This window comes from Homalodisca vitripennis, chromosome 3 (genome assembly GCF_021130785.1).
Source record: "Homalodisca vitripennis isolate AUS2020 chromosome 3, UT_GWSS_2.1, whole genome shotgun sequence".
Lineage (NCBI taxonomy): Eukaryota > Metazoa > Arthropoda > Insecta > Hemiptera > Cicadellidae > Homalodisca > Homalodisca vitripennis.
In genome coordinates, this window is record NC_060209.1 from 132,439,312 (window position 1) to 132,458,257 (window position 18,946).

The window sequence follows — 18,946 nt, forward strand, 5'->3', positions numbered from 1 at the left end:
CGGCTCGCGAGCCAGACTCGCAGGTGTATGGGGCCCTTAATGGGGAAAGTCAGTAGAGTACACAGTCAATTGGAACATGTTAGTTTTTGTTATTATCAATCTGGAATATGTTAATTTTGATCACAATCAAGCTGGATTCTACTGGTTTAATCTTTTATTATAAACTAGCGGGCCCGGCGCGCTTTGCTGCGCATTTCAATAATTTTTTGCAAAAGTTGCCCGCGGCTTCGCACGCAATTTCCCGTTGAAAACAGTACACTATATTCACTTATTCTTTTTCTATCACATTCTAAACATTGCTGAGATAATTGATAGTCGTTCCATCGTGAGCCTCTTGGGCGTATTATGAAGGTATGTACCATATTCCTGCCTCTATCTAGCTGTTACCCACGGCTTCGCACGCAAATCTTAAGAACCGAAGTCCTTATATTACTTAGTAAATTTTTTTTTTTACTATAATAAATTTTAGATTAAATTAGTTATATCTCCGATGCCACGATTGAGCTTGCTTTGTTGTCTCGATCGAGAGAATATGTACACACGGAGTTTTGAGAACCATACTTCTGTCAAAAAAAAACAACTAAGGTTGATTTTATAACATTCTTTATATTTGTAGCCAACGTAAGATAGTAATTATGATATCTGCATTACTCTTCTGATCAAGCATGAGCATGGTTTATATTAAATAAATATTGCAGTTAAAGGTGAATTTTTACGTCAAATTTGAATTGTATTATCTGGATAGTAAAGTCTATGTTTAACAGTGATTGCAAAAACAGGTTAAACAAAATTTGTCGTTTCTCTTAAGCTTACTCTATGCTTTAAAACTATAAGTGTAATATATGTTTACAAAGAACAGCTGATTAAAAATTTGAAAAGACGTTAACATATGTTTGCTGCAATGCATTTCTTATGGGTATTTCTGTAACCAGTGGGGCGGAATCCTGAATCGGGAAAGGGATGGGCATAGCTTATAAACCTTCTCCGTGGAAAAATACATATACGTACAAATTTTCATCATGATCGGTCCAATAGTTCACAATTCCATAAAGGACAAACATTCATTTTTATATATATAGATACTGATCATTATATTATAAATCAGAAAAGTTTTCATTTTATGCCTTAAATACAAGCTCTTGTATTCTGTCAAAACTGAATCAGAAGTTAAGATTAGAGATTAATAAAATGCATCACATTAAAAGAAATGGTTTATTACTACATTGTTGGGGTTTACTTAAAAAAAACTATAAAAAATAATGTTATGTTCATTTTACTATTCAAAACATGTAGTTTATATTACAATTGAACAATTCAATTAAAACAGTTGTATTGAATACTATAAAAACATGGTATTAATCACTGACACAAAAACAATTCAATTTGCAGGAAACACAGCTTTGTAACCTAACAAGCTTTGTACGATCTAACAATGCTGTTGTCATTGGTCACATGTCCTACTGGAACAAGTAAGTTTAGACTTTAACCTCCATTTTATACGCCTGTTTTAAAAAAGGTAGTAGATTTAGGTGCCAACTGATACTGCAGAACTACTAGGGCCATTAACTATTATAATAATCCATTGCTAACTAAATTTTTCTGTTTTGGAACATGATTTTCGACTATACACCCCCTCATATATTAAAAATGGAATTGTATTTTGATGGTTCTGAAACAATCTATCACAGTAGTAGAAGTACATGTCAAATATTCTCACTTGTGGTCAACGAGTTGAGTCAGTTTAATTACAGTACAACTCCGATAAGTCGGCCCCCGTTAATCCGGAAGTCCGGCTAACCCGGACCGATTTTCAATAAAAAAATGAAAAATCAGACAAACATTTCAATAATAAAAACGTCATATTTTTGAGTGGTATAGTATCCGTAAATCGATGTTGCATCAGTATTTGATGGGACTGTACGACAGTGAGTGTGTGACTCATGGCACACGGCGGCCGAGTGGCGGTCATTGTCCCGGATTCTCGAAAACAATAACAGATGCGTATTTCCCCAAATCCTCTCTGAAGTAGATGAAATTGACATTAATCTGTGGTTAGGGGCAGACAATAACGGAGGCTATGAGCCACTTACTGACGAGGAAGTGATCGCGTCGTTTTTACCTGGTGCTAATGAATCAGACGCTGAGGAGGCAGACGGGGACATTGAAGATCCAGGAGTTGCAGTCATGGAGATGCAGTGACCAAACTAAACGAACTAATGGTTTATTTCGAGCGGCAGCGGCAGGCAGAAACATCGCCGGCTGAATTGCTCATGTTGAAGAGACTGCGGGATCGCAAAGCACGCAAGCGGCAGACGACATTGGCACAACCAAAGCTGACTGACTTTTTTACCAGGAAATGAACAGTTATAAATGTACTGTAAGGATTAATAATAATTAAATGTGCATATGTTTGATGTTTTTACAATTATAATGGAGTTTATCTGTAAGTATACCGTATTTTATTAATTTTTACCTAATTCTTCGGCTAACCCGGATTTTCGTTAACCCGGATCGGCCGCGGTCCCGATTAATCCGACTTATCGAGGTTCCACTGTACAATTAAAGTGCGTCGAAACGGAAGAGCTAACATTAAAGATTGCACATCATTACTTATCATGACTCTCCCACCGATTTAGTAGGAATGGTTAAGATATGTTGATAGAACAGAGAACTGATCATGTACAAGACATTAAAATCTTTGTGTAAATTTTTAAGTTATTGTTAATAGGACGAAACGAAGCTATTAGGTAAGTACTTCTTACAGTATTAGGTAAACCATCTAATACATTTGGTTTTGGGCAACAATAATTTATTCAGGATTTTCATCACTATTTGTAGAAGCAATTTAATATTACAAGTAATATATACCTTTATATTATTATGTTAATCACTAGAGAGAGAGAGAAGTTCATCTAGCATGAACCAATAATAAAAAAGGTTCACTCCTCTCCCCTCCTTTTTTTATGTTGCTATCTTGCTTCTGCTGTGACAGTTGCCTTACTATTGTCCTCTGGTCAGCCATAGGTGGTTGGTCGGCAAATGCAGACCTATTGTGACCTGTATTCTGTAGTTCACTTTTAATAATTAGTGTTTTTATTAAGTGCATGTCTTAGAGTTATTGAAGTTGACACACAACATGGTGGTTATGATTCCTGACTTTAACCTCCATTTTATAAGCCTGTTTTAAAAAAGGTAGTAGATGCTCTGGAATGAGTTTTTTTATTTTAACCTATTTTGCAATTATGTGTTAGTTTACTTACTTACCTGAAGAAATCAGATTGTAGATCTCAAAACGTAGTGGTACTGACTTTTTTGTATCAGTGAACAATGACGAATCATGTTTCCTTTACAAGAAGAGAAAATAATCTTTATTCCATTAATACACATCATTAATGGTACAAGATGCATATGAATATTGACATTACTATACTAGTCATCTTAAAAAGTACCTAAATTTAAAATTTACATGTCTTTTTAATCAGAATGTTACGATCTAGCTTAAACTATACTATATATAACATAGTCATCTGGGCTCCAAACATCCCTCAATAGAGTATATTGCCTTATTGGTAAAGTAATCTTTCACTGTATTTTCATATTTTTTCCTGTCAGTTATATTTTTTATTTCTTTAGGTAGCTGATTATAAGAATTTTTACCAATAGAGCTTGTTTTCATTTCATATAATTTCAGATTGTGCGTGTCAGTTATGATTTTGTTACGTGTATTGTAAATTTGTTTAGATTGTAGGGATTCATTGGATATTTTTGTTACAAACTTTATTTCTTCTATTAAATATAAACTATAAATGGTAGTGGTCATAAGTTCAAAGAAAAGGTGCTTCACCAAGTCTAATCTATAAAGTTTAAAATGATTCTTATTGTTTTTTTTTGGTTTTATGAATATTTTATCCAGATTTTGCATGGCGTTCACGCCTTATATACATACTCCATATACTAGGTTTGAATAAATCAATACAAAGTAGACTTTTTCAGAGCATCCAAATCACACAATTCTGACATGTGCCAAATTGCATAAATTCCTGACGAAATCTTGTTTACTACATATCCTAGACACTGGTTCCAAGTCAGGTTTTCATCTATGATTAGTCCCAGAAATTTTGAAATATTTTCCTGATCTATGAAATTATTGCAAACTGTTAGATATTTCAAAATTTTGCCTTTTTTAAATGAGAATCTTATTAAATTTGATTTTTTTAGTTCAGTAAGAAATTGTAATGATTAAGAAATTTTTCGGTATTAGCCAAATCTATAAAAGCAGATATTTTTTAATTTTCTCCTGTGATTGTCATGTTGCCACAAAATTTGTGTCATCTTCATATAAGCACATTTTACTGACATTGATCCTTTTAGCTATCCCTCAAAAATAACATATAAAAAGTAGAAGGCACAATATACATCCTTGTGGCACCCTGTGCTATTCTGCTTGCAGAGTGGAGGTAACTTTCCGAATATAGTTATTGCGTAAATTATATTCTGTAAAATGTATTTCTATATACTGTCTCCTATTGCACAAGTATGAAGTAAACCAAGCAAGGTCTTTTTTTGTAATTCTCAGTTCTTTCAATTTGGTTATGAGAGACACTGTTGAATGCGCGTTACAAGTCTAAAAATGTGCCAATAACTTTTTTCCATCATTGATTGAATTTATTATATTTTTAATGAATTCCATTCCAGCAGTTATTGTGGATCTCCCTGGCAAAACCCCATGATTTTCTTTATTTAATAAATGATTTGTTTCTAAATATTTAAGAGATTACGAACAACTAGTTAAAATATTTTTGAAAAGGAGGAAAAATTGAAACCAGTCTGTAGCATGAAGCATCTTTGGCGCAACTTTTCGCAAGAATAGGAATTATTTTTGATATTTTTTATTTTCCTAGGAAATTACCCAATATTAAAGAGGAATTAATTAAATGAGTTAATGGTTAATTATAAAGCTTCTCAAGTTTTTCATCACTGTTACTGGTGTCATCGATCCCTGAGGAACATTTATTTTCAAGTGAGTCAAGGGACTCAATGAGAATCTACTAATATTGAAATAAATGTCCTGTTGAGGCAAAAATTTTGTTGGTGTTTTATGAATATTTGGAGTTAATTGTCATCGACCCTGTTTACAAAAAAGCTATTGAACAATTCACAAACTTTAAATCTATCATTAATTTCTGCTTTATTAAGTTACATTAGTCATGGTCTTTGATGGTTTCTCAACTCTAGATCTAATTACACTCGAAGTACGTTTTAGTCTATTTGAAGAGCTTATAATAAATAATCTTTCATTGATTTTCTGTTTTTTAATACTATTATTTTTTGTTAAATTCTTTTTTTGTAAATATTTGAATTTAATTTTATGCTTTTTGAGGATCTAAAAATTGTTTCTAGTTCCATTAGTTCATATATTTAACATATTTTAAGATCACTTGTAATCCAATCCAGAGGTTTATATCAATTGCCTGTAACTGTTTTCTTAGGGAAACATATGTCAAAATAATAAATAAATGTAATATGAAAAACATATTTTGTTTCTACTGTAGCTTTGTAAGAATCCTACCATTCTTCTCAAGAAAATGCCATTCCTACCTGAAGGCATCCAAAGAAAATATAATTATTGCTAGAAAATTTTCTTAACGACCTTTTGGTTATTTTTATGTTTGCTACATGTATTTAATATTTTAATTTAAGATATTGTGCATCACGGTCTGAGATATTTGTTACTATGCCCCCAGTAAGTAAAATCTTATTGCATAAAACCGTTATATAATAATCAATAACTGATTTGGATGTAAGGGTAGCTGTTGTTGGGAAATGTATTAAAACATATATTTTATAACTATTCATATTGTACATTTTTAAGGTGGAACAGAACTTACTACCACAGATCACCTACCAAGTGAAATGAAAATATTTGTCTTTACAATGACCTTTTGTAATGTATTTCTAATTTCTCAGTACAAAAATTCAATATATACTTTTCACGCATTTAAAATAAGCATATTTACATTTTGTGCGTAATCAATGAACAATCAACCATATATTAGTTAATAACACTACGAGTCAAGTTCAAAAAGTATCAAACCTTTATTTCTATTATGCAAGAAAATGACTGGAAGGACTTACACCCTGGTATATAGATGCAAGTCAATTATAGTATACATATGCTAGTCACATGACCTCAATATGTTGTGAATCGTCAGCAGCAGTTCCTAAATGTGTGTATGTAATGTAAGCATAATGCATACAGAATCATCTTAATGCTGAAATAAGTGTTTAGAGTCTCCAGAGGACTATTTTTTGAGATCATTTGTTGAAACGTATTGATAAAATATATCTTCCAGATTTTCAGACACTTTTTGTAAACACCATATATTTTTTAAACAGTTCATAATCTTCAGGATCATTAACACTGTCAAAAGTCTAGAGAATTACTGCCAAACAGAACATTGTCGTTCACAAATTGTAGAGAAATTCAGACCTGTTTTTACTGGCTTGTTGATATCCACAGAAATTGAGCAATATGATTTACAGAAGCTAGAAACAACTTGTAGAGATTTACAAAAGGTTTGGAGCTTGATACTGTTGTCAGTTTTTCTAAAATCTCCCTTTTGTTTGACATTTTCTGTCTTCCATCCTCATTCTGTGGAATCCACCTTTTTTCCCGATTCACATTATATTTAAGAACCAGTTATACTGTGGCCATCTTGACCCGAAAGCCTCATGCATTTTAACAAGTTAATTTAGTAACATAACTATGGAAGTGATGTCTCGTTTAAAGATATCATTAATACATCCAAACACCTTTTTTCAATATTTGTATAGGTGTTCAGACAAAGGACTCAAATTTAAATATATTCAAAGAGTTTGTACAATTTACAAAAAAAAAAGACTAAAATAACATTTGGAAGCACATTAGTTAAATTTTTTAAATGAACCATCTCCATAGCTTTACGATCAAAAATAAGGGTCTAAAAGTGCACAAGGTTTTAATATTGTTCTTATAGGTAAAAACTCAAGATCATTTTATTACAACCAACTCTTAACAAATACTCTTCAGGTAATTCATGTGCAGTTTCAGATGTTGGAGGAAACTTGATGTGGTGAAATGATTGAGGTCAAATGTTCTCAATTTAACTTCTTAGTCAAGTAAACAATAAAATAGCTTCATTCATTAAGGCTGGAGTATGGATTTTTACTGTAAAGGTTAATTAAGAATAGAATTTACCCAATTATTTGTAGATCTTTCCTGGCAGCATCAATTTGAGTAGACACCAAAGCTATTCTTAGGGTTTCTTGTGAAGAATGTATATTGTGAAACAGAAGCTCAAAGAAACAGTATATTGTGTCACATCATGAGCAAATAAAGAAAACATCCTTCGTAACTGCACTTTTATGTTGAGTTTATTAAAATTCTATTGTAAATTATTGTTATCAAGTTGTTACATATATTTGTACTGAATATTTTTTTCATTGATATTGGGAAAGATATTTGTAAAGTGGCTCTGCTGTTAGATGAAATGAATGAACATCTGAATCAATTTTATAATATTGTAATATATTTGGTTTTGTTCCTGCCTTTTGTTTATAAAAAGAAATGTATTGATTATTATGAATCACAGTTACAAATAAATTAGTATAAAAGTAACAACAATTTATTTTTGCGTAATGCAGCTTTTCAATAGTTGTTTCAGCAATGGGAGCGTTTATAGAGCGTGATGGTAGTGTCTGAATTGTAATTTACTTTACATTACTTTACTTTACTTAGTCCATAAGTAATTTATGCTGCAATTAGGTTTCATATATGTGTTCCATCTTTCTTGTACCAAATTCTAAATATTTTAGAAAGATACAATAATATAATTTTTACATTTAAAGATGGTATTACATGTTGTATCTTGTAGCACTATAACGTAATATCAACATGTAGGAGTGCAAATTACTCGTGTAATACTGTACAAATATCGTGTGTAAGTTGCTAAACAGCATACTTATGAACATTGGATCGTTTGGATATTTTGGCAACATGCCTACAAGTATGTTGTTTGTAACAGGCTTTTCAGCGTATGAAAAGCAGCTTTACGTCTCCGCATGCACCATGTCTAAACAAAGTATCTTGTTTGGAAAGTAATTTTCTCTACTAACATTCTTTTCCTACAAGGAAAACAAGCATCCAGGGATTTTTACACCTAATAATGGTAACAGGGCCTCGGTTTTTGCACTGATAAAATTTTTTAGCAATATACATGTCACAAGCTCCTCACATTCAGGGTAGGGGAGTTAGTAGCAGTGCTCTCTTCAGACAAGTGGACGCACTAAGGCAAACACATCATCCTTGTAGCGTTACATGCTACTGTGTGTTATAAATCTCACATCATATCCATCAGTCCACATGTCATGTTGTAGTGCTACAATTTTCTACGTATAATACCACCTTAGACCCTGTGTTGAAAGTAAGTAGGACAGCTGACGACTATATATACATGTGCTGGAAGGGAGGTACCACACTCTGGATTACGCCATAGGCTCAAATACATGGAGGCCAGCATTTTGAAAATAGAGTTGTGCAAACATTTCAGCTCCAGTGGCTAAAAGGGCAACCAGTTTTTATGATAATGGAATAAAAAAGCCCCAATCCATTGGGGAGGAAAATGCTAGGGCAGGAGACTAAAGAGCAATATAAGATATGAGATACATATAAACTCAATTAGAAAAACTTGAACTATTAAAAGAAATATATAACTGAACACTTGCTTATTTTTGTTTTAGTGACGGAATCATATACGTTTTATAGGCAATCTTTAATTGTCATTTCTAGAGTGAAGGAATTCCTTAAGACAGTAACAAACAGAATTCAGTTTGCTTTACAATCAAACATAAAGAAAATTAAAATAAAGTTTGGATGAATTGTGCAATTTGTGATCTCTGCAGCTTGTTCTGCAGAGTCACACACAGTAGCGATCTTAATGTGATACAAGTAGTTATTCTGTTTTTGTTACTTACCCAGTAGAAAACATTGCCTAATTTGTCATGATATTCATTGTTGAACATTTAATAATGTTCAACAACTGGTATAATTACCAGTTATCAGCACTTAAATTGATAATCAGGGTATATTTTTGATTGTTTGGATTTTAAAGCTTTGTATCAAAAGAGCGACTATTTAATTGCTGGCTGCTCACCTAAGGCTTCACTGTTAAAATGGGGCTAAAGCTAAAAATTTGCTGTAAATAGGAATGTGTTTCAAATCCTTTAAAAGTTTCATGTCAGAAACTTAGGTTTAGTGTCTTGGAATTGATAAATTGTTTGAAATATGATTATCTGTTAATACTAATAGTTATCATTTATTTTCAAAATACAATTTGCTATAGTAAAACTTATTAACAACCAGTTGTAACACATAATTGTACTTTTAACAATTCATTAGCATTCAGCCACTAAAATCTAGTTTTCCCATAGGAAATTGTATTTTAAAAATAAATAACAAATATTAGTATTAACAGATAATCATATTTCAAACAATTTATTAGCAACAAAACACTAAAACGTAAGTTTCTGAAGTGAAAAATTTATTAATTGCCAAGATGGGTGTCACGTTTACTCACTGTGGAGAATAAACACAATAGTATGGTCGACTCTGAGGCTGTTTTAATGCAATCCTGATGAGTTTCTGTGTTGATTTGTAATTGTTGATGAAACATGGAAACATAACTATATTCCAAAGACAAAACAACAGTCAAAACAGTGGATTTTTTAAGGCAAACAGACTCTAAAGAAAGCGAAGATGGTCAAGTCGGTAAGGTTATAGGCCATGGTCTTTTAGGATGCTTGCAGAATCATCTACAATGATTACTTGAAAAAGGGACTAACAATAACAAGAAGTGTATTATACATAATTATTGGTATGGATGAACAAAAAAATCAAGGAAAAACGTCCTCACGTAAAAAAAATATTCTGTTTCATCAAGACAATGCATGGGTTTCATCAAAACCTGTGCAGTTGCGATGACCAAAATCATAAAAGTAAAGTTCCTATTATTACAACATCTACCATATTCACCAGATTTGGCCCCCAGTGTGATTATTTCTTATTTCCAGACTTGGAAGAAATGGCTTGGCAGATTAGGGTTTATGTTTAACGAGGAAGTAAAGTTGTCCAAAAAAATGTGTATATTGAGGAGCTTCCAAAATCCTACTTTTTAGATGCCTCTAAAAATATGGAAAATACACTTAGAAAAATGTATATGTAGCGTTGAATTATGTTCAATTTTAAAAATTTTCCCAAGTAATTGTTTTTTCTAAGGATTTGTTGAACGATCCTCGTAACTAGTGCCAACTATGATTTACCAGCAGAAGGGTTTCTGAAATCCATGATTAACACTATATCGTTAAATTTCTCTCTATAGAAAACATTTAAATTAGACTACAATATTGGTTTTATTCATCCATTCTTTTTCCATTACCATTAAAAGCAGTGGTATAACAAGGACTTGGTTTGGAGGGTATGAATCTGATTGAAAAGCATGCCACATTTTGGGTATAAGATAAAATTGTAATAAATTAGATTAGCCTAATTCAAAGTAAAAACATTTCACTGCTGTATTTCACACATTTGATTGTTTTGAACTTTTCAAGACATATTTCTTTAAATGTCCAGGGCTTTTGGAGGAGAGGTTACATCCCCGTCATTCCTTCTCTTATTCTCTTAGTTACGTCACTGGTTTAAAGTGAATTACAACCGAATTCAGTGATTTTTATTACATTTACAAGTTGTTTGCTGTTTTTTTTTTTTTTTTTTTTTTTTTTTTTTTTTTTTTTTTTTTTTTTTGAGGTTATTTCTAAAATCCAGATACAATGAAGGGGTCTGGTCACAATTTATCCAGACTATCTACTCTATTCCAATCTTTCATGTTTTTCTGTTCGAGAAAAAACCTGCAAATAACTCTAACAAGTACTTGAGTTACGATAACTCAAACAGGGTTTGATTTGAAAGGATAATAGGAATATGTAAATCTGCTACAGTAAGATACAAAACCATATATAAATATGGTAAATATCCATAATCCCGTTTTCCTTTCAAATCTTCAATAATTAACATTAAACGAACAAGTATGGGTTTATGTAATTACTTGTATTGTTTCATATTCAACAAACTTTATAGACAAACAAAAGGTCTTCTTAGATAAAACTATGGTAAATAATAAATCTAACCTATAACTATCTCCATAACCTGGTTTTGTAAGGAAATATAATTACTTCATCATATATGTTGATAAAGCACTTGGAACAAACAAATCGTTATGAGAACGTTCCAAACATAGAGCAAGCAAAGTTTGTATGTTAATACTTCCAGACACAACTGAGAGGAAAGGTTCCACTTTTTTGTCACTGTAACACATTCTGAGTCTTTTGCTAATAAAATCACCAATCAAACTAACACTTCCTACTTCTACATATACATTGTGAAAAGGGGAAAACACTTGTATGCTGACACGTGAACTTTCCCAACTTTTAAGTAAATAAGGAGGTTGATTTACTATTCTAAAATTTAGTCCAAGAATACTAAACACATCTTGCAAGTTCTCTACACAACACATGAAATTGCGGTAAATATCATCCTCACTGTGCGTTGCCAGAAACAGCTGGATAGAAGTGGACTGGTTCACAGAATACAGGCCAGGTAACGAACCAATATCCGGACTGTACTGGCGACCAGAGGATATATACTTTAAAGGTAGTGACTGCTTTGGGACAGAATGCTTGGCATGGTAACCGCAGAATGGAAAAAGTGAAGCCCCTCCACATAGGTACAAATGATCATTGTTACCTTCAGTATTTGCAAGTAGGTACAAATGGGAGTAGTCATTATTTGGAACAATACCTACACCCTCGGCTAGTACACTCCTAGCGAAGTCAGGATTGGAAAACCTTATAAACCCTTTCATTACAAGATGATTAAAAAACAGTTCTGGCACAGCAAGTTCAAAAAGAGTAGCTCTATTTTTGAGAAAGTAGGTAAGTTTGTTACGGAATTCAAGCATGTTTAACTTTACACCTACTTCTAAGTGATTATTTTTCTCTTCAATATTTTCAGAGTCAAAAATGAACAATTGCTCTTCATTATCCGGAGTTGAAGAATGTAAAATATTTGGCAATTTTAGTAGGTCACTTATTACAGTGTCTTCCAAGCTCCATACATTCTTCTTAACATTTTGCAAATCTTCTCGTAGCAAATCCTTGTGCCTTTGTAAATTTTCCATCTCTATCTTCTTATCTTTACTGTCTTCATATTTTATTACTTCACTAATCCTTGCTCCTATTCCAGATAGATTTTCTTGTAGCTGTAACCTTTTTTCATTCCAGTCTTTATAGAAGTACCATGAATCTTTCATTTCAGGAACACATAGATCCAGTCTCCTCCGCTTGATGTTATCTTCTAACAGTGGTAAATCAGCAAATCTTTCATCAAAGTCCAGATGTGGAGTAACCACAACAAATGTATCCGATGCTCTTTCACCAGATATTAAAAGTGATGATTTTGGAAAACTTTTTACAGAGGAGAAAAACTGATTGCCAAAGGCTGTTTGCTTAGGAAAGAAAGGCTTTCTTAGTAAGTGGCAGGCCATTCCTGATTTGGTTTTATGTCAATATAGCAATTGTTATTGATCTACTGTCATTTCTTCACCCCCTTTTGTTGGTTGTGTTTCTATTTTTCTCTTTTTTGGCTGAATGAAACTTCCTTGACCAGCTGCTCGCTCGGAGTCCTCTATAGTGTAGGGTTCTATCTCCAAAGCTTTTAAGCGGCGTTTGTGAACTTTAGTTCTAAAATGTTCTTTCATGGAATGGTCATCAATAAAATACCTCCTGAAACAAAAAATACAAAAACAAATTAAAATTGTCTTATAAAATGTTTAGTGCAAATGTTTGCATGTCATTAAAAGTGCATCATATGCATTGGCTATGGATTCCTGCTTAAAAGTATACAAATATAAATCTCTTATTCATATTAACATTTTGTGATACATATATGATTTGACTTATTGTTTGTTGCACAACATTACTGCTGGATTTATAAATAATACAGGAGATTCCAAATTATTAATTATTAACTTCAAAAGAAACATATTTGTTACATATATGTGTTAGTTTTACGGTTCCAAAGCCTCCATAAATGTGGATACAAACTGAAACAGTAGTTGCAATTCAAAAGCCTATGGCTCACCGACCACAAACATTCTTGTAGACTTCCATTACAGTTCATAGGACTTGGTATTTTGAAACTTAAAAGCACTGATCTATCTGACTTCTGAAAGTTCTATACTGGCCAACTGCAATTTTAATACTAGTCTTATTGCAAGAAATTAATTTTCTATACTCATACATATCACAGGTCTAAAAGCATTAAATAACAGTTTAATTACTACAACCCAAGCATCCAATGTCTAGTATTACAGAAATAGGGGAGGTAGTCATGCATTCAGAGCTTTTTCCTCGATACTTTGTAATAATAGAATCCTTTGACAAGAATATACTTTTAGTGGAAACTTTATTAATCAATATAAATATAAATGTCTTTGTTTTCCAAATTGAAAAACTCAAATATGAACATTTGATTTAGAAGTGACAAGTTCGTAATGGTTATTTTTGACTTTCATTCTATCCTACGATCAAGATGAAAACTCCTAAGATTGTTTCAATCGAATCAGCAACAGTAGCTGAATTTAATTCATTTTAACTTGTGTATTACGAGGTCAGAAATATTTACTTTTGATTTATTATTAATATGTTGATACACATATAGGAATTTTTATAACATATAGAACCCAATTTAGAGGTAAGACCAGCAGTAACACCACAGAAGATGTCTATTATCTGTAGCACTGATACATTGAGGACAATCTATTTCTCTTATATACACTCTTATATTGCATATGGCCTCTGTTTGTATGGTGCTACGAAAAAATCAAATCTTGATGAAATTCTCCGGATACAGAAAAAATTTGTGAGAATTATGTTAAGACTAAAAATAAATGATTCTGTGAAAGAATATTTTAAGGAATTCAAAATTTTAACTGTCTACGGTCAATATATAATGGATACAATTATATGTTCTAAAATTAAAAACTTAAATACTGGTATGACCAATGTAATTCATTTGTATATATACGTAATAAAAATGATATTTTAATACCTCACCATAGGCTAAATTTTTACACAAAAAAACCAACATACATTGGATCCAAATTTCTTAAATCCTTTCCACTTGCTATCAAACAAGAAACAAAACATAAAATATTTAAAAGAAAGCTTAAGGCATACTTGATAGGCAAGGCTTTATATTCATTAGATAAATATTTTGATTTGCAAATCAGGTAGTTTTATATTAGTTTTTAGCTAGTAGTTTAAACTGACACTATTCAAATGTTACATCATTGTAACTAAAACGAATAAAGATTTTTTGACTTTATATATGAAATTAGTAAAGTAAATAAAAATATTGTGATTAGGTCACGTTTTAACAATTGAAGTTGAAGTTTTAGTTGCCTATACATTGTCCAAACACCCATAATTTTAACCTTTTATAGGTTATACAACATTTAAAAAAGATGTAAATCGATTCGCTATCAGATTCGAGATGATGAGATTGGGAGCTCTGTGTAATAGTTAGTACAGAATATTTCAAATTAAAAAATAATGATGTACAACTGTATTATTTGATACATAATTTGCCACTTAGTTATTTATCTTATTAAGAAGATTACATTAATTCAGTTACTTACGCACAATGAAGACAGTAAAACTGTGCATTTCCAGGTTTATCTACATCTATTTCTTGGTTCAGCAATTTTTCAGCACATTCTACTTTGAGATCTCGATCAATCTACAACAAAGCAACAGATACTTGTATTAATAAGAAAGGAAAGCTGTGTAAAACGAATAGACACTTAAGGGACTACTTTCTTTTTTTTAATAATTAGAAAAATTAGAATAAACTGTCAGTACTCACATGTACTGGTGTAAAAATTACAAGATTTGAGATTTTTGCCATTATAGAGAAACACGTATGCAGTTGCTAGGCAACCAATTTTTCATACGTCTAAAGAAAACGTTTAGATTTTTAACAAAAAAACCAACTTTTTGGAGAGAGCTGCTTTTTCAGTTTCATTCTCGTAAAATGAAAATGCTCTTCAATATAATACTTGGAAATATACGTAGATTTTAATAATTCTTACAGCTTTGCCACCTGTGTATAACTACTTTATAAGTTGCTAAAATCAAGTGATGAGGTTTATGGAAACCAATACTTATTTGGATAGTTCAGTTTATTGGAAACACATAGATATACAACCTAAGATGTGAATTGTAATAAGTTCTTTTTTAGACAATATATTACAAACTCTCACTTTGAGTAGTATTGTGAAGAGTTTTATATAAAAATGCATCGCAAAATGTGTTGCTAAGCGCAAATCTTGATAAAGGCTGAACCAGTTCGATTAATTCTTTTGAAAAATGTCCATTGAAATCCGAGGAAGCTTTTTATGAAGAAAAAGTTAAGAAAGGTTACCTGAAATATTTTGGAATTCAGAAAAAATTGTAGTTTTTATGTTTCATAATTCAAATTAAACTAGCACTAAACAGCTGTTGACAGCTATAGTTCGACACACTTTCTGAAACATCTGTTTACATTTAAATTTTATCAATAATAAGTAAACAGTGCTTGATCGGTAGTGTAATGCAGATAGTAAATAAAACATTAATATAGAAATTTTTCTCCAGATTGCGCCAGTGACGAATTAAAATCATCTAATGCATTAAATAGCCTACTGTTATAAAATTAACCTTAATGAACAAAGTTATGAATGTTTTCACATAAGTTACTTTAAACTGGTGGGCTTCCTTGACATTATATTACATTTTAACAATGGCTTATGGAAAAACAGAGAAATGAATACTAACATGCCTCAACGATTCATTCTTTCCCTGACTACGTCCAAAAAAATTGTAAAGTGTAAAGCAAAACTTTAATAACGATTATTTTGGAACGTTGCAAAACCTTAATAAGGATTTCCCTCTTATACCGAAAGTACATAGTGAGGAGGTAGGACTTCCCCCAACGTCGTAATAGGCTTTTCCGTCCTACTTATGTGTGTATTTACAAGGCAAACTCAACTATGTCAACACGATTTTGACCAAAATAGATTTCCGAGAACTAGATAATCGAACGTATATAGTATTTTGATCGAGGCAATATGGTAAGCTAAACTGTGACATAGTAGGTAAGTGAATTTGGTACTTTGGGATTATACCGACCACACCCAGACATGAATCGTTATTTAACATTTTTCTTCTACTGATTACTAGATTAGTGTAGAACAATATTTCGTCAATATAAAAAAGGAATTGTCTCATCGCAAACCCCTCCCCATCCTCAGACAGAGGTCAAAGTCGAGCGGTCTAGTAGATAACATGATTTCAGAGTCTCGCCACCCGTTCAGCTGGTGCGTCGCTTGTTGTACTTCCGTGTTTTACCCCTACATTTCTCCAAACACAAAAATTCTACAAAAACTAAACTCTTTATTGAAAAAAAACACTCAAAACTTGTTTTTAGTCTTAATCACACTCCGCCACCCAAAATGCGAGTGCCTCCGGCCACCGAAGCTGGCTGCTTCGGCAGCCGCGCTGATGTCAACGAAAGAAAAACATCCCTTGAGATAGTACCTATCAGTAAAATATCAAATTATAGAGGGGCTGATCAGAAATATAAATTGAATTGTAATGGAAAGGCAAGTATGTACCGTGCAAAAAACTTAAATAATCATGTGATGCCGCGCGGCCTGCCGTAATCGGGATTCTCGAGAAAGATAACAGCGACAACAATACCGATTACAATACCTGGAAATGCTTGTAAGTTTGTAATTAATTTTGTAATTAAAGAGTTGTTTTTTTCGTTCTATCATGTTTGTTTCTATAAAGTTATATTTTTGTGTTCTTCATACTGGTGTGGTCGGTATAATCCCAAAGTACCGTGAATTTAAATGCACTTAAGTAGGCACTTTTAAACCGAATAGGCATCTCGGTCCTACGTAAATATGTATATATATATTTTTTTTTCTTCGTCAGAACAACAAGCCAAACTCTAACTTACTATGGTACTGGAAATATCTTAGACCTGAAATATATAAGGGCTGGAAATATACGCTTTTTGACCGAAGTAAGTTTTCGAGACCTGTGTGATCCGAGATTTGTGTTTTCTTGATCGGGATGACAAGGTAGATTCAGCTGTGACGTTATGTATATAATTAATTAGAACCAGAAATGCTCCTACACGTGCCAAACATGATATAATAATTAAGTTAAACTCTGACACTAATTACCATGAACTTAAATAATATCTACCTGATGTATGCCTACTAACGTTTTAAACTTTTTATAGGACTCCCATTGTATTACATCATAATTGCTTTTACTAAGTAATATAAGGACTCTGGTTCTAAAGATTTCGTGTGAAGCCGCGGGTAACAGCTAGTAGATAATCAGGTTTTATATTGTTTTAATAAATTATTCTGCATTTGTAAGTTTAGAAATATCCATAATGCCACTCAGATGATTAATAATTTTCTGATTAGTACCTGATAACATTAAATGGAAATATAGTTTAAACCTATTTTTAACGAAGGAGTGAGTTTGTCAGTACATAAAATACATCTGATGTATACCTAACTAACCAAACTAATTACGATTTTGAAACTCAATTTTATACTGCTACACTGACCATGTGCTAACCTTACCTACCACATAACCTTAATCAGCACAAACCTCATCAAGATCCTTAGTTTTACGTTTAGTCTTGAACTTCTTCTTTAGAGGGTCTCCTCTGTGAAATCTCTTTTTTCTATAGGGTCCGTTTGGCATTATAATAATTCGATTTAAGTTATGAAATAATTAAACAATAGCCTAAAACTACAACAACCAGCAAAAATACTAACACAAACACAATGTGGACGTACTACATTACATAGCAGAAGCCAAGTCGCAGTATGTATTTTTTTTTTTTTTTTCAATTTTATTGCCAAATTAATTTTTGGCAAAAGGCTTGGAACAATTCCACGCAGTCTATTTTAAACCAGCTAGTACAATAACTGGTTAACTCTTACCCAGTTAAGCATGTACCCATTTAGGTACATCATCCTAACTTTTACTATACTCTTATTACATGTTGCCAAGGAAATAGTTAAAGGTTTAAAATAATAAGAATATTTTTAATGTAAAAATTTGAAATCGTTTTAATATTTGTTTGAGAAACTATTATTTATACCTTAAATGTGTCATAAAAACCAGTTTTGTTGAGTGGTTTCTAATTGTGTTTAAAGTTTTTGCTACACAATTTGGTATAATGGTGAATTTTTACTGTTTTTTTTTTTTTTTTTTTTTTTTTTTTTTTTTTTTTTTTTTTTTTTTTTTTTTTTTTTTTTTTTTTTTGTCTATTAGGTATATGTTTTGCTGTTATAAATAAAATTAAGAGTATTTGGTACGGATATTGTTGTAAAAATGAATAGTATATTGTTTTAGGAAATAGCTTAGTGATGGTCGAATCCAAATTTTCGAATATCAAATCCGATTTCGATTCTTGAAAAATCGGTTTGATTTAAGTAAGAGACATCATAAAACCAATTTCTCTTATTATCATTGGCGTAATGATGCATTATCATGGCATCATACCTCGTACAAAGAACTTAGTATTTATTTACCTCTAGAGGCAACCCGATAACGCTTTAAAGAGATTTTTTAGTCCTTCTCCGTAGACTAATGGTTATAGTCTTGGCTGTCTAACCGAGAGATCACAGGTTCAAATCCCAGGGAGGTCCAATCATGTATTTTGTACTTTAAAAACCAGTGCACTTCGAAGCCGGCGTAGCTGACGCTAGGCTTAAATGAG

At 31.9% G+C, this 18,946-nt stretch overlaps 2 protein-coding genes across 2 annotated transcripts; both read right to left on the reverse strand.

Moving 5' to 3' along the window:
* Window positions 1-11,119: 11,119 nt before the first annotated feature.
* Window positions 11,120-12,635, reverse strand: LOC124357520 (serine--tRNA synthetase-like protein Slimp). The gene has a single exon (XM_046809400.1). It carries the CDS (start codon window positions 12,633-12,635, stop codon window positions 11,262-11,264), a length of 1,374 nt encoding a protein of 457 aa, XP_046665356.1. The 3' UTR covers window positions 11,120-11,261.
* Window positions 12,636-12,668: 33 nt separating this feature from the next.
* On the reverse strand, window positions 12,669-18,036 carry LOC124357521 (zinc finger protein 593 homolog). Its single transcript, XM_046809401.1, has 3 exons — window positions 17,827-18,036; window positions 14,790-14,890; window positions 12,669-12,873 (listed from the first exon to the last, which is right to left on the reverse strand). Exons 1-3 carry the CDS (start codon window positions 17,920-17,922, stop codon window positions 12,669-12,671), a joined length of 402 nt encoding a protein of 133 aa, XP_046665357.1. The 5' UTR covers window positions 17,923-18,036.
* Window positions 18,037-18,946: the final 910 nt, after the last annotated feature.